At 58.6% G+C, this 13,892-nt stretch overlaps 1 protein-coding gene across 3 annotated transcripts; it reads left to right on the top strand.

Annotated features, from left to right (window-relative positions):
- Positions 1-1,175: 1,175 nt before the first annotated feature.
- On the top strand, positions 1,176-13,892 carry TFCP2 (transcription factor CP2). Of its 3 annotated transcripts, none has more exons than XM_042894492.1 (15): positions 1,176-2,085; positions 4,338-4,489; positions 4,792-4,868; positions 5,010-5,115; positions 5,246-5,352; positions 6,287-6,439; positions 7,496-7,606; positions 8,618-8,706; positions 8,852-8,900; positions 9,550-9,643; positions 9,842-9,932; positions 10,305-10,411; positions 11,651-11,793; positions 12,242-12,293; positions 12,393-13,892. In XM_042894492.1, exons 1-15 carry the CDS (start codon positions 1,964-1,966, stop codon positions 12,428-12,430), a joined length of 1,491 nt encoding a protein of 496 aa, XP_042750426.1. In that variant the 5' UTR covers positions 1,176-1,963; the 3' UTR covers positions 12,431-13,892. The 3 variants fall into 3 exon arrangements, with proteins under 3 accessions (XP_042750426.1, XP_042750425.1, XP_042750427.1); XM_042894491.1 differs by having other exon boundaries at positions 8,852-8,930; XM_042894493.1 differs by lacking the exons at positions 11,651-11,793; positions 12,242-12,293; positions 12,393-13,892 and adding an exon at positions 11,486-11,571 and having other exon boundaries at positions 8,852-8,930.

Below are 13,892 nucleotides of genomic sequence, written 5' to 3'. Positions count from 1 at the left end.
TTTGCTCCCTGTGTCACACGTGTGCCTCGTCGCCCCGTTCTGTGCGTGGTGCCGGACCCCTCTTGCACCCCGTGTCCCCCCCTGGGGAGGAAGGGCCCCATTCTGTGTCTGTTCTCCCATCCCAGAATGATGTTCTTTTTTTTTTTTTTTTTTTTTTTTTGGCTGTTTTCTCCTTTTTCTGTGACTTTTCTGTGTTTCCGGATAGCATTACGGCCCCGGTTGGGTTTCAGCCCTTTGTTTCGCCCCTTCCCCAGGCGCTCAGCCCTCTGAAGGACTATAGAGCCACGTGAACCCCGCAATGAAGGTGTCACAGCATTGAGGTCTGGGGGTGCCCCCCGCCCAGCGCTGTGCCCTCCCCGGTCCCACATGGATGCTGCACTAAGGGGGGATGGGCAAGGCTGAGAATGAGGGGAGAGGGCTTGGGAGTGGGACCCCCCCCCCCCCCCCCCCCGAGCCTGGGGAGCGATGGGGATGGATGAACAGGGATAGATGGACAGGGATGGACAGACAGACGGACAGATGGAGCGCAGTGGTGGCGGCCATGCCGGGGACGTGGGAGACATGATGCACTTGATGTAGTGGTGTGAAATAAACAGTATTTTTCTTTTTTCTTTTCCTTTTTCCCGTTCTTTCCAGTGAGCGGGCTGCTCTTCCTTCACCGTGCACGTTCCCAAATCCTGGCGACGTGGAGGAGGAGGGCACAGCTCTACTCGCCCCACGAGCCAGCCCAACTCCGGCTGAGACTGCGCAACTCAGCTCACTCACGATCCCGACCCGGGCCTCGAACCCGCGGTCCCACAATCTCCGCACGGCCGCGAACCTCTCCGGGAGGTGGGACCGGAGCGCACTACGCCGCTCATCACGCCCCGCCCACTTCCCCCCACAACCAATCCCAACGCTCAGAGCCGCACTCGGGCTCCACCATTGGCTGCGTCCTATTACGTCATTCTACCGCGCCGGGTTTCTATTGGCTGATCGCGGCGGAAAGAGGCAGGGCGCGTTTCCCGTTGGGGCTGCGCGGGGGCTCCAGGCGCCACCGCCTCCATTTTGCGGGGGCCGCGGCCCGGAGCCCTTTGCGGGGCGGTGCGGGGCTCGGGGGCTCCCGTAAAGCTGTAAGGGGGCTGGGGAGCGTGCAGCCTCAGGAGGGGGTCGGGGGCAGCGGGGCTGGGGGCACCCATAGGGCCTGGGGAATGCCTGTACGGTCTCAGGAGGGCCTGGGGGTGTTTATAGGGCCTTAGGAGGCCCTGAGGTTGCCTATAGGGCTTGGGAGGACCTGTAGGGCCTTAGGAGGGCCTGGGGGCGTCTGAGGGGTTTTAGGGGTGCCTGTAGGGCCTGGAGGTGCCTGTAGGGCCTGGAGGTGTCTATAGGGCCTTAGGAGGACCCGGGGGTGCCTATAAGGCCTCAAGTGGGCTTGGGGGTATTTATAGGCCCTTAGGAGGGCCTTAGAGTGCCTGTAGGGCCTATAGGACCTGGGAGGACCTGTAGGGCCTATAGGGCCTTGGGATGCCTGAAGAGTGCAGCCTCCCAATGGGGTATTTGTAGGGCCTGGAGGTGCCCAGGAGTGCAGCCCTTTGGGGGGAGGGGGGTGTTACCCAGAGGGTACAGCCCTTCAGGCAGTGCCTATAGGGTCTTTGAAGGGGGCTCCCCGGAGGCTCAACAGTGCCTATAGGGCCTGGGAGGTTCTCTGCAGGGTGCAGACCTTAGGGGAGAGGGGCTGTGGGGCCTGTGAGGGGGCTGAGGCCATTTGGAGAGGCCCCTTGGGAAAGGAGTGAAGGCTTTGAGGGGTGGGTGGATCCTCCACGTCGGGCACCCCAGGGGAACTCCCCATAAGGAGGGAAGGGAGTGGAGCTGCAGAGACCCTCGAGGAGCCCCAGGCTGCATTCCCTGCAGGGGGTGACGCACCAGGGGACCCCGCCAGGCCCTCCCCTGCTGGGAACGTGGCCCCAGGCCCTGCAGGGGGAGCATGGCCTGGGCGCTGAAGCTGCCGCTGGCAGATGAGGTGATCGAGTCGGGGCTGGTGCAGGACTTCGATGCCAGCCTGTCAGGCATTGGGCAGGAGCTGGGAGCAGGAGCCTACAGCATGAGGTAGGAGGGGTTGGGGTTGGCTGCGGCTGGGGGTGGCCCTACGGCATGGGAGAATTGGGGTGAGGTGTGGGTAGGGAGTTCTGTACTCTGAGGGTGGTGAGTCCTGACACTGCTGCCTGGAGAAGTGTGGGTTCCCCATCCCTGGAGGTGCTTATGGCCATGGGTGGCTGCTGGGAGGGTGGGAGCAGCCCAGGGCAGGGGGTGGGGTTGAGGGGGCTGTGAGGCCCTTCCAACCCAACCATCCCGTGGTTCTGTGACCTTTCAGGACCCTTCCAACCCCACTATTCTATGATTCCGTGACCTTTCAGGACCCTTCCAACCCAACTGTCCCATGATTCTATGATCTCAGTTGGGCTGTCCCAGATCTGCCTGTGCTGAGTATCACCCAGTGCCCTGCGACAAGGAATAGGCTTTTTTTAATAATAATTGATAAAATATTGTGAGATATTACTAAAATTAAATATTAAATTCATCCAGCACCTCCATGACTTGTTATGGCTGCGCCTTTGGGAGATGGCTGCCATTTTGCTTCCTGTGGAGGTGCCCTGGCATCCCCCTGTCTTAAAGAACTGCTGCTCCTTAAGCCCTTGCTGCTTTTTAACCATCCTACCCTTCTAAATCTTTAATTTTTGATTGTGCCCTGCTGGCACCGCTCTCTGTGCTGAGCTGAGAGTGTGTGCAGTGTGTGCTGGGGGTCCAGGTGGTAGCTGTTGGAGGGCAGAGCGACAGTGGCGCAAACCTGGTGAGGTTCATTATGTGTCCTGCACCCAAAGAGGAGCAGCTCTACGTGTCAGTGCAGGTCAGGGTCGGAGCAACTGGAATGGAGGTGTGCGGAGGAGGACCTGGGTGTTCTGGTGGCCATAGGGTGACCATGGGCTGGCAGAGTGCCCTGGTGACCAGGAGCAGTGTTCTGGTTGGCCAGCAATTGACCAGAGGTTGACCATAAGCCAACAGTGTGCTCTTGTGGCCAGGAAGGCCAGTGGTGTCCCAGTTGGCCAACAGGGTGACCGTGAGCCAGCAGTGTGCACTGGTGGCCAAGGTGGCTGACAGTGTGCATCAGGTTGACCAACAGCTGAGCACAGGGTGAGCCAGCAGCATGCCCCGGTGGCCAAGACGGCTACTGGTGGCCAACAGGTTGACCAGTGTTTGAGCACTGGGTGACGGTGAGCCAGCAGTATGCCCTGGTGGCCAGTGGTGGCCAACACGTTGAGGAAGAGTTGACCAGTGGTTGATCACAGCGAGATACAGCCAGCAGTGTGCCCCGGAGGCTGAGATGGCCAACAGATTGACCAAGAGTTGACCAACAGTTGAGTACAGGGTGACAACAAGCCACCAGTATGCCTTGGTGGCCAAGATGGCTGCTGGTGGCCAACAGGTAGACCAAGAGTTGGCCAGCCATTGGCCACAGGATGACTGTGAGTCAACAGTGTGACCTGGTGGCCAAGGCGGCTACTGGTGGCCAACAGATTGACCAAGACTTGACCAAAGGTTGACCACAGGGTGACCAGAAGCCAGCAGCGCCCCCCGATGGCCCCGTGGGGCACTGCACAGAGCACTGCCAACAGGGCAGGGAGGTGCTCCCCCCTCTGTTCTGCACTGGGGGGGCCCCATCCAGAGCACGGGGCCCAGTGCTCCCCAGTTCAGGACAGACTGGGAAGTGCTGGGAGAGCCCCATGGAGGGTGCAGAGCTTGGAGCCCCTCCTGGTCGGGACAAGCTGAGGGCTGGGATCGGAGTGAGGAGGACATTTCTGTTGCCCTCTCCTGTGTGGAAGGGGATGGGAGGAAGGCTGTGTGGTTCAGGGGGCAGGATGGAGGCTGTGCAGTATGGGGAGGGCTGCCAGCAGCTCCTCCCATCCCCAGGTTTGTGCAGCCGTTGTGAGCATTGCTCACACAGCTTTGGATCAAGAGTGGGTTTGTGATTGCTGAAAACGAAAGGGTTCAAGTGCTGTCGGGGTGGGAGCTGTGCTCTACCCAAAGCAGCCTGGTTTTCCCTCTGAGAAGTTTTTAATGTTCAACTGAAGGAAGGAAACCCAGCTGAACCTATGAGGATGTAGTGAACTCACGCAGCATGCCGGGGCTCTGAGAGGCTCTGAGGCCATCGTTGCAGCTGGAGGCAGCTGCTGCACATCGGGTCTGCAACCATTCCAACCCAATACACTGCATGTCTGTTCAGCAGTGCTCCTGCTTGCACCCAGCAGCTCTGTGCATCTGCAGCAGAGCTGAAGTGACCCTGTGTGCCGCCTCTCTTGCAGCGACGTCCTGGCGCTGCCCATCTTCAAGCAGGAGGAGTCCAGCTTGCCTCCAGAGAACGAGAACAAAATTCTGCCCTTTCAGTACGTGCTGTGTGCAGCCACGTCGCCTGCTGTGAAGCTGCACGATGAAACGCTCACCTACCTCAACCAAGGTGGGAACTGTCTGCTAATGCTGCCCTACCACCCGTGTGTGTGCCCCGTGGGGAAAGCAGCTCCCAGCTGCAGCTTTGCAGTCTCAGTGTTGCAGCTCCCAGCTGCAGCTTTGCAGTGGGGGTCTTGTAGCTCCCGGCTGTTGCAGATCCCAGCTACGTCTGTTGCTTTGCAGCAAGTGCTGCACAGCAGTGGTGGATAGCACTGAAGCGCTGTCACATCCTGTGACAGCAGAAGGGTCTGAGCGCTGGGGAGGAGCAGCAGGGGATGTTCCTCCCTGCGTGACCCCTCTGCTTCCCTGCAGGGCAGTCCTATGAGATCCGCATGCTGGACAACAGGAAGATCGGGGAGCTGCCCGAGATCAATGGGAAGCTGGTGAAGGTGAGCACAGTGCCTTTATGGCACTTCCCTTTGCTGCTTTCCTGATCCCTCCCCCTTGTCCCTCTGCTCCTGTTCTCACCCCCTGGACTCAGGGCGGGGGTTTACCTGGGGGGCTCCTGACTTTTTGTCCCCCTTCCTCAGAGCATTTTCCGGGTGGTTTTCCACGACCGACGGCTGCAGTACACAGAGCACCAGCAGCTGGAGGGCTGGCGCTGGAACCGGCCTGGGGACAGGATCCTGGACATAGGTGAGGTCCTTCGGGGAGACTGGAGCATCCCTGGGCTCTGAGGAGCAGTTCTGTCACTGATGTGCAGGCCTGCGTCCCCTGGGAATCTCTTGTTTCTCCCGACAAACGTCGCAGCTCGGTCTCTGTGCAGATATCCCCATGTCCGTGGGCATCATTGACCCGAGAGCCAATCCCACTCAGCTCAACACCGTGGAGTTTCTGTGGGACCCTTCAAAGAGGACGTCAGTGTTCATCCAGGTACTGTGGGGTAGGGGAGCTCCTCCTGTGGGGCCCTGGGAGAGCAGCTGGGAGCTTCCAAGAGCACAAGAAGGCACTTGTGTGGCTCAGAGCTGCAAGCAGGCGCTGTGTGCCTCGAGGGGAGATGATGTGAACTAAACTGCAGCTCTCCTGCTGCAGGCGGTGCAGGAGGATGGCAGCCATGCACCATAGAATCATAGAATCACCAAGGTTGGAAAAGACCTAAAAGCTCATCCAGTCCAACCGTTCACCTGTTCCCAACAGCTCCCACTAAACCATGTCCCTCAACACAACATCCAGCCTTTCCTTGAACACCCCCAGAGTCGGTGATTCCACCACCTCCCTGAGCATCCATTCCAGTGCCTGACCACCCTTTCCAAAAAGTAATACTTCCTAATGTCCAGCCTGAATCTCCCCTGCCGTAGCTTGAAACCATTCCCTCTGGTCCTATCACTAATGACACGAGAGAAGAGGCTGACCCCCAGCTCCCTACAACCTCCCTTCAGGAAGTTATAGAGAGCAGTGAGGTCTCCCCTGAGCTCCTCTTCTCCAGGCTGAACATTCCCAGCTCCTTCAGCCTCTCCTCATCAGCCCTGTGTTCCAGACCCCTCACCAGCTTTGTTGCCCTCCTTTGAACACGTTCCAGGGCCTCAATATCTTTCTTGCAGTGAGGGGCCCACCAGCAGCTCAGCTGACCGCCTGTGGGTCGTTTTATTTGTGCTGCTGGTGATTTAAGGCTGTTGCAGATCTCTTGCGCTGCCTGGAACAAAGCGGTCCGCAGCGTGTGAGGGGTTGATGGCAGCATCACAGAGCTGCAGGACTCACGGGAAGGGATGGGGCCGCGGCTCTGCTGCCTGCTCGCGGCTCCTTGGTGCCGCTGTTACACAGCGTGGTCCCGTGGCAGCACTGACAGCAGCTCTCCTTGCCTCCCCAGGTGCACTGCATCAGCACTGAGTTCACCATGCGGAAGCACGGCGGGGAGAAGGGAGTGCCGTTCCGGGTGCAGATCGACACCTTCAAGGAGAACGAGAACGGGGAGTACACAGAGCACCTGCACTCAGCCAGCTGCCAGATCAAGGTGTTCAAGGTAACGCAGCAACCGGTCCCTGCCCTGTCAGACGTGCAGCGGAGCTCAGTCCTGTCCCGCTGTGGCCTGGCTGAGTGTCAGCAGCTGCAGGGCTGTGGCTGAGCTCGCAAGCTCTGAGGTCTTCTAGAACGCTGGGGAGCACATGGGTTGTGCTGCTGCTCTCTGAGAGCTCCCACACTGACAGAAACGCAACCACAGAGCTGCTGGGGCTGGAAGGGACCTCTGGGGGCTGGTCAACCTGTTGGTCAACCTGTTGGCCACTGTTAGCTATCTTGGCCACCAGGGCACACTGCTGGCTCACAGTCAGCCTTGTGTTCAACAGTTGGTCAACTCCTGGACAACCTATAGGCCAACATTGGCCATCCTGCCCACCGGGGCACACTGCTGGCTCACAGTCACCCCCGTGGTCACTCTGTGCCAGTGGATGTGTCCTGGGGATGGAATTCTTCTGACTCTATCCCATGAAAACCCAGCACTGAAGCTGCAGCGCCCACGGGCGCAGCCATGGTGTTGAAGCACAACGTCCCTGCCCACAGTGGGTCAGGGGAAGCAACGTGGGGTTGCTGGGGGGGTGCTGCCTGTCCCGTGCTGGTTATGCTGGTGTGACCTTGTGGGTTAAAAAAGAAAACAGAAAGGAGAGGGTGGGAGAGGAAGGCCGTGAGACATGGCTCTGTGCCTTGCTTGGTTGTAAAGGAAGCAAATGGGAAGTGCTTGGAGGTCGGTGCAGCAGGGCTGCGCTCCGTGGGGTGTTGTGGGCACAGAATTGCACTGCTGGCACCACGGATGCTGTCGGAGCCGCAGTGTGGCTGGAGGACAGCAGAGCCCTTGGTTCCCTTGGTGCCAGCTCAGCTCTGTGGCTTTTTCCAAACCCGCTTGGCCCCTAGTTCAGGAGGGTGAGGTGTGCTGGGGAGCTGCTGCTGCTGCAGTTGGTGCCATGCATCCCTGGCCCTTTGTGAGCAGCACGAGGCCGAGCAGGAGGAGCTGCCTGCATGCCTGCCCACCCCTCCGTGACCCCCATCCTGCACTGCCCCTCTGAGGAGTGTTTCTCCTTCCCAGCCCAAAGGAGCCGATCGGAAGCAGAAGACTGACCGTGAGAAGATGGAGAAGCGCACCCCGCACGAGAAGGAGAAGTACCAGCCCTCCTATGAGACCACCATCCTCACCGAGGTGGGCACTGCGGCTCTGCAGCACGGCGCCTGGCTGGGCACACAGCTGCAGGGTGGGCAAACCAAGCTGCCTCCTCCCAGACCTGAGCTGTCATGAGAGGTGGCACCTCTGCTGCCAGCTTTACTGTGCCCCTGTGGCGGCAATGGGCTGCTGAAGCTGTCAGCACAAAACCCCATCGTTGCCTCCCTTTGCTCGTGGGACTTTGCTCGAGTACTGCGTTCAGTTTTGGGCCCCTCACTACAAGAAAGACATTGAGGCCCTGGAGTGTGTCCAGAGAAGGGCAACGAAACTGGTGAGGGGTCTGGAGCACAAGGCTGATGAGGAGCAGCTGAAGGAGCTGGGATTGTTCAGTCTGCAGAAGAGGAGCTCAGGGGAGGCCTCATAGCACTCTACAGCTTCCTGAAGGGAGGTTGTGGTGCAAAAGGGTCTGGCCTCTTCTCCCAGGCAAATAGTAGGACCCGAGGAAACGGCCAGAAGTTGTACCAGAGGAGGTTTAGGTTGGATACGAGGAGAAACTTTTTCTCTCAAAGGGTGGTCAGGCACTGGAATGGCTGCCCAGGGAGGTGGTGGAGTCGCCGTCCCTGGCAGTGTTCAAGAGGCGCCTGGATGAGGAGCTACGAGAGATGGTTTAGTGCTTGTGGTACTGATAGGAATGGGAGGGGGGTTGGACTGGATGATCTTGCAGGTCGTTTCCAACCTTGTGATTCTGTGATTCTGTGAATGGGGGACTTTGAGTCTCTAAAAGTGCTGGGGACGGAGTCCTCGTCCTTCCCTGGGGACTGTGGGCTCTGTGGGCTGCGTCAGCCCGGTGCTGGCAGCAGAGAGCCCTGCACTTGGATTCCGTGGGATGGTGTTCGGTGTGAGGCTTTGTGGAGCCGGCGCAGCTCCGTCTGATCCCTGATATCATCACTTAATTCTTTTTTGTAGTAACCAGGTGGCAAATGGCTGTTAGGGGGCGGGCGTGCAGGTCCGTTCCGAGCTCCATCACTCCTCTGGGTTTTTCCTTTGCAGTGCTCTCCATGGCCTGAGATCACCTACGTCAACAACGCGCCGTCCCCCGGCTTCAACAGCTCCCACAGCAGCTTCTCCATCGGGGAAGGGTGAGTCTGGGGGGTTCCTGCCTCACATGAGGGATCGGTGCATCCATGCTCGCCGTGTCTCCGCGTCCCAGTGGTGCTGGGGTGGCTCTGGTGCGGAGCTGACTGCGGGCTCTGCTCTGTCTGTCTCTCTCTCCCCCCCATCCAGGAACGGGTCTCCAAACCACCAGCCTGAGCCCCCGCCTCCGATCGCAGATGTAAGTCACACTTCAGAGCTTATGCTTGGGGTAAGGATGGCGCGCGGGTCGGAAGGGGGGCTGCGTGGGGAGGGTGGGGGTTTGGGTGCTGCACTCAGCGCTTTGCTTGCTAGGATGCTACTGGGGTTTAATATCCTTAGGAACTCTTCTTTTTGGTTCCTAATGGTTTTAAACTCACAAAGAGGATGGAGGTGAGGTGTGGGGAGGGAGCTGTGCGCAGAGGGCAGGGAGACCCAGTGTTGCTTCCTGGGGAGGTGGGGGTGCCCCATCCCTGGAGGGGCTCAGGGCCGTGGTTGGGGCACTGGGTGGCTGCTGGGGGGTGAGAGCAGCCCAGGGTGGGGGTAGGAGCTGGATGACCCCTAAGGTCCCCTCTAGCCCAAGCATCCCATGGTTCTGTTTGATAGCAGGCCACCTGTAGCTCGCTGTGCCCTGTACTGACCATGCTTTCTTCACTCATGTCTTCTCTTTTGCTTCCTTCCCCTTTCCCTGTCCCTGTGGAGCCCTTTAAACCCAAACCCACCCCAGCTACAGCCGTTGTTGTGTGCCCACTGTGCACTTTGGTCTCGATGTGAGGGTGATTACAACGCCAAAGCCATGCTCGGTGCTCTGTCCCCTCTGGGGGCTGTGACCATATTCTCCCATCCCACAGAACCTCCTGCCCACCAGCACTCCCCAGGAGGCCCAGCAGTGGCTGCACCGGAATCGCTTCTCCACGTTCTCCCGTCTGTTCCGGAACTTCTCAGGTACCATCAGATCCCTCTGCCTCCCCTCACTCCCATTGCCTGGCACAGATGGTTGGAAATTTGTACTTGGAACACGGTAAAACTGCCTGAGAGCTGCGTGGTTCATTTCCTGAGGCGTGGGGGGAGCTGTAGGTGGCTGGGCTCTGTCCCAGGGGCTGAGCGCTGCTCCACGCTCTTCCCGTGGTGTGACTCCTGCAGGTGCAGACTTGCTGAAGCTGACCAGGGAAGATGTCATCCAGATCTGTGGCCCTGCAGATGGCATCAGGCTCTTCAACGCACTGAAAGGACGGTGGGTTTTGGGTTGCCTGATAAATGTGCCTCTGGATTGGGCAGGATGTGGTGTGGACCTTCCAGTTTGGCAGCTGGGATGGTGGGGAAGCTGCTTTGGGAAGAAGGGAAATCCACATGGGTGAGGAGCGTTAGAACAGATCTTCCTGTTGGGGGGCAGAGGGACGGCGCTGCGCAGAGGTGTGGGTGCATGGAATGAGATCCCACAGGGAGCCCACATCCCTCAGGGGGGACCGACACGAAACACCCCTGGGGGTGGCGTCAGCCTCTGCCTCTTTGCTTTTGGGTGAATTCCTCCGCCTGCTCTGTTCCTTGGGAGGATGCTGAATGCTGTCTCAGGGCCCTGGAGCCAACCCCTGTGCTATGCCTGCAGGATGGTGCGGCCCCGGCTGACCATCTACGTGTGCCAGGAGTCCCAGCAGCTGCAGGAGCTGCAGCAGAAGCATGAGGACGGCGACGCAGTCACCAGCACCTTCTTTGGTAAGAGCCTGGAGGAGAGCAGGGGGAGCAGCAGTGCGCTCAGCCAGCAGAAATCACACGGGAGCAGTGGAACTGCTCCCAGCTGCTCAGGTTTGGGTCTTCCAGCACACATCACCCGATGGACCTCGGGGCTGTGGGTGCGTAACAGCTGGAAGCATGGAGGCTTTGCTTTCCAGCTGCTGTGCCTCCTTTGGGCTGCTTTCTCCTGCTCCAGGCAAACCAAGGAGCTGCTCACGCTCTCTTGGGCACAGAGCTGCAGCGAGCGCTTTGCCTGCCCCGCTCCTCCCCCTGCACATCTTCCCCTTGTTGGCCGGAGGGGTGGCTGCAGATCCCGACCCACGGAATGCTGTTTGCTTTGAGCTGCCCAACAGTGGCTCCTGTGAGAACGCAGAGCTGCCCAGACAATGGCTGACCTACATTTGTGCAGCAGCCAGGCGTCGCTCTGTGGTCAGAGTGAAAGCAGATTGTGTGTCCATCCCTTCCCACTGCAGGGCTGGGGGATGTAAAAATGCCAGGAATGGGACAGAGCGATGGTCAGAACGGGAGCTTTTTGGGCCAAGGATTGCATAAATGCAAAATAGAGCATTGCAGGACGTTGGTGGCCACGTTACTGCAGCATTGGTGCTTTTGTGGCTCAGGGTGTTGGGCAGCCGTGGAGCAAAAGCAGGCACAGGAGAGAAGCTGCACGTTGCACGGGGGTTTACACGAACGTCTGGGGCAGTCCCAGGTGTGGGGATGGACTTCAGAACTGAGAGCAGCCCTGCAGGGAAGGAAGGGCTTGGGGGTTTGGGTGGATGAGAAGCAGCGGCTGCTGCATCCCTGGAGGGACTCACGGCTGTGGATGGGGACCTGGGCAGCTGATGGGGGGTGGGACAGCCCAGGGCAGGGGCTGGGGCTGTGAGGTTCCTTCCAGCCCAACCATCCTACAGTTCCGTGATCCTTTAGGACCCTTCCAACCCAACCCTCCTATGGCCCTATGATCTTTTGGGACCCTTCCAACCCAACCGTCTTACAGCTTTATGATCTTCAAGGTCCCTTCCAGTCGAAACATCCTAGAATTCTGTGCTCTTCCAGGACCCTACCGTCCCAACCATCCTACAGTTCTATGACCTTTAAGGTCCCTTCCAGCCCAGGCCAGTGCACGCTGCTTTCAGAGCTGCTCTGCCCATCCATTCCCCGCTCAGCACGGCTGCTCTGCGCACTCCTGGCCCGTCCCTGCAGCACTCCTTGTCCTTGCAGTGTACCACGCCATCTATCTGGAGGAGCTGACGGCGGTGGAGCTGACAGAGAAGCTGGCTCAGCTCTTCAGCATCTCCTCCCAGCAGATCAGCCAGATTTACAAGCAGGGTCCGACGGGGATCCACGTGCTGATCAGCGACGAGGTAATGATCCCTCAGCGCTCCTTTTTCTGCCTTTCACACTGCTTTGTGTCCAGCCTCCAAAGCACGACCTCAGGGTGGGCCCCTCTCATTTGCTGCTGCTTCCAAAGAGTTCACTGACAAAGCTGTGGAGCTGAGGATGTCAGACAGCACTGGGGACGCTGGCAGCACTCACGTAGTTCTGGAGTTGGGGGGGGGTTGTAAGGGCACAGCTGTCCCTGCTGTGCTTTGCTGGGAGCAGGAGGGGAGCTGCTGGGAAAGGGCTTTGCTTCCAGACCACACTGCAGGGTTGGAGCACTTTGCCTTGGCTTGCTGGTTCACTGTGGTTCTGAAGCGATGGAGGAAGGGATGAGTGTTGCTGTGGGTGCCCTTCCTGCTCCGAGCCCTGTCTGCAGTGCAGCCCCGTGTTCGGGTGCAGCCTCAGGCTCAGCTGTGTTGTGACTTCTTTCAGATGATTCAGAACTTCCAGGATGAATCCTGCTTTGTTCTGGACACCATGAAAGGTACGTAAGCGACGCGCTGCCCGTCCTCTGTGCCAGATCTGAATGCAGCAGATCCCTTCACTGCCAGCAGTGTCTCATCAGCTTCCCTTCTTTTTGCAGCTGAAACCAACGACAGCTACCACATCATCCTGAAGTAGGAGGGGACGGGATGAGGAACAGCCACAGTCCTCTCATCTCATGTGAATCCCCCTCACTTCCAGCACCAGGACATGAGAGCAGAGATCCAGAAGCTCCCATTGGCCTTTTCAAAACCCCAGAGCTGTTGGTTCTCAGCCCCTTCCTCACCCTTCCAGCTGCAAACCACCTGCGAGTGATGCTCTGCTGACTTCTCCACGTTGTGCTCTTGCATAGCAGTGAGCAGAGTTCACCTTTGGGACCTCAGAGCTGCATGAGGGCTTTTCGTGGCTCTGTTTTTCCAGAAGGCAGCAGCTCTTGTGACATTTGGACTGGAGAGTGGATGTGAAGGAAACCAGCCCGGTGCTCCCAGCCCCGTGGAGCTGAGCGGGTCTGGAACAGACACGTGGAGCGGTAGGAGAAGGCTGGGAGGGATTTTCTTCAGGACTTTGGTGCGCTGTGATATTGAATGGAAGTTGATCTGTTGGGCTTTTTCTCCTACCCACCACCACGGAAGCGCTGCTGCTGTGTGCAGGCGTGCTGCCATCCCTCAGAATCACAGCATCCTGAGTTGGAAGGGACCCACGAGGATCATCGAGTCCAACTCCTGACTCCACAGGACTTACCCAAAAGGAGCGTCCGCTGCTTCTCACGCTTCTTTCCCTCCCTCATCAGCATTAGTTGGCACAGGTGTGCAAAGCTGGAGGAGAACTTGGAGCGAAATGGAGCTGGAGAGAGAAGCAGCTCACGTGGTTCACCTGGAGGATTCTTTTCTGCACATTTTTGTGGTTTCGAGTGAAAAGGAGAAAGATTTGGGTGTCCTGGTTGGAAATCTGAAGCTGTATCTATGTGCTGAGCTGTTTGTTACCTTTGCATCCTTCTGCCCCAGATCTGAGGATGGAGGTGGGGAGGAGTGAGATGAGTTTGAGGGACACTCAGCTCAACTCAATGGAACACTCAACAGGAGACTCAGCTCAGTGTGAAGCTCAGCTCAGCGGGAGACTCAACACAGGACTCAGTTCAATGGGAGTCTCAGCTCCGCTCGATGGGAGACTGAGCATGAGGCTCAGCTCAGTGGGGCTCTCAGCTCAATTCAAGGGGAGGCTCAGCTCAATGAAGACTCACCTCGACTCAAAGGGACGCTCAGCTCGGCTCAATGGCAGCTCAGCTCAGTGAGTGACTCAGACTGGGTCGGGTCAGTGGGGCACTCGGCCCGACTCAAGGCTCATCATGAAGCTCAGCTCGTAGTGAGGCTCAGCTCAATGGAATCTCAGCTCATCATGAAGCTCAGCTCAGCTCAGCTCATCGTGAGGCTCAGCTCAGTGGACACTCAGCTCCTTGGGAAGGAGCCGGAGCTGCCTCCCTCACTCGGGGAGCCCAGTGCTCCCCTGTTTGGTACTTGGAGGGGTGGAGGTGGGGGGGCTGCTGTGTATTTGATGCCATTCTGTAACGGAGCCGTGGGGCAGCGGTAAAGTTTTGTACGGA

The sequence above is a fragment of the Lagopus leucura genome, unplaced genomic scaffold (genome assembly GCF_019238085.1).
Source record: "Lagopus leucura isolate 7727_CA_CO unplaced genomic scaffold, USGS_WTPT01 229-2_obj-0_obj, whole genome shotgun sequence".
Taxonomy (NCBI): domain Eukaryota; kingdom Metazoa; phylum Chordata; class Aves; order Galliformes; family Phasianidae; genus Lagopus; species Lagopus leucura.
This window is presented reverse-complemented; position numbering and strand designations above follow the sequence as displayed.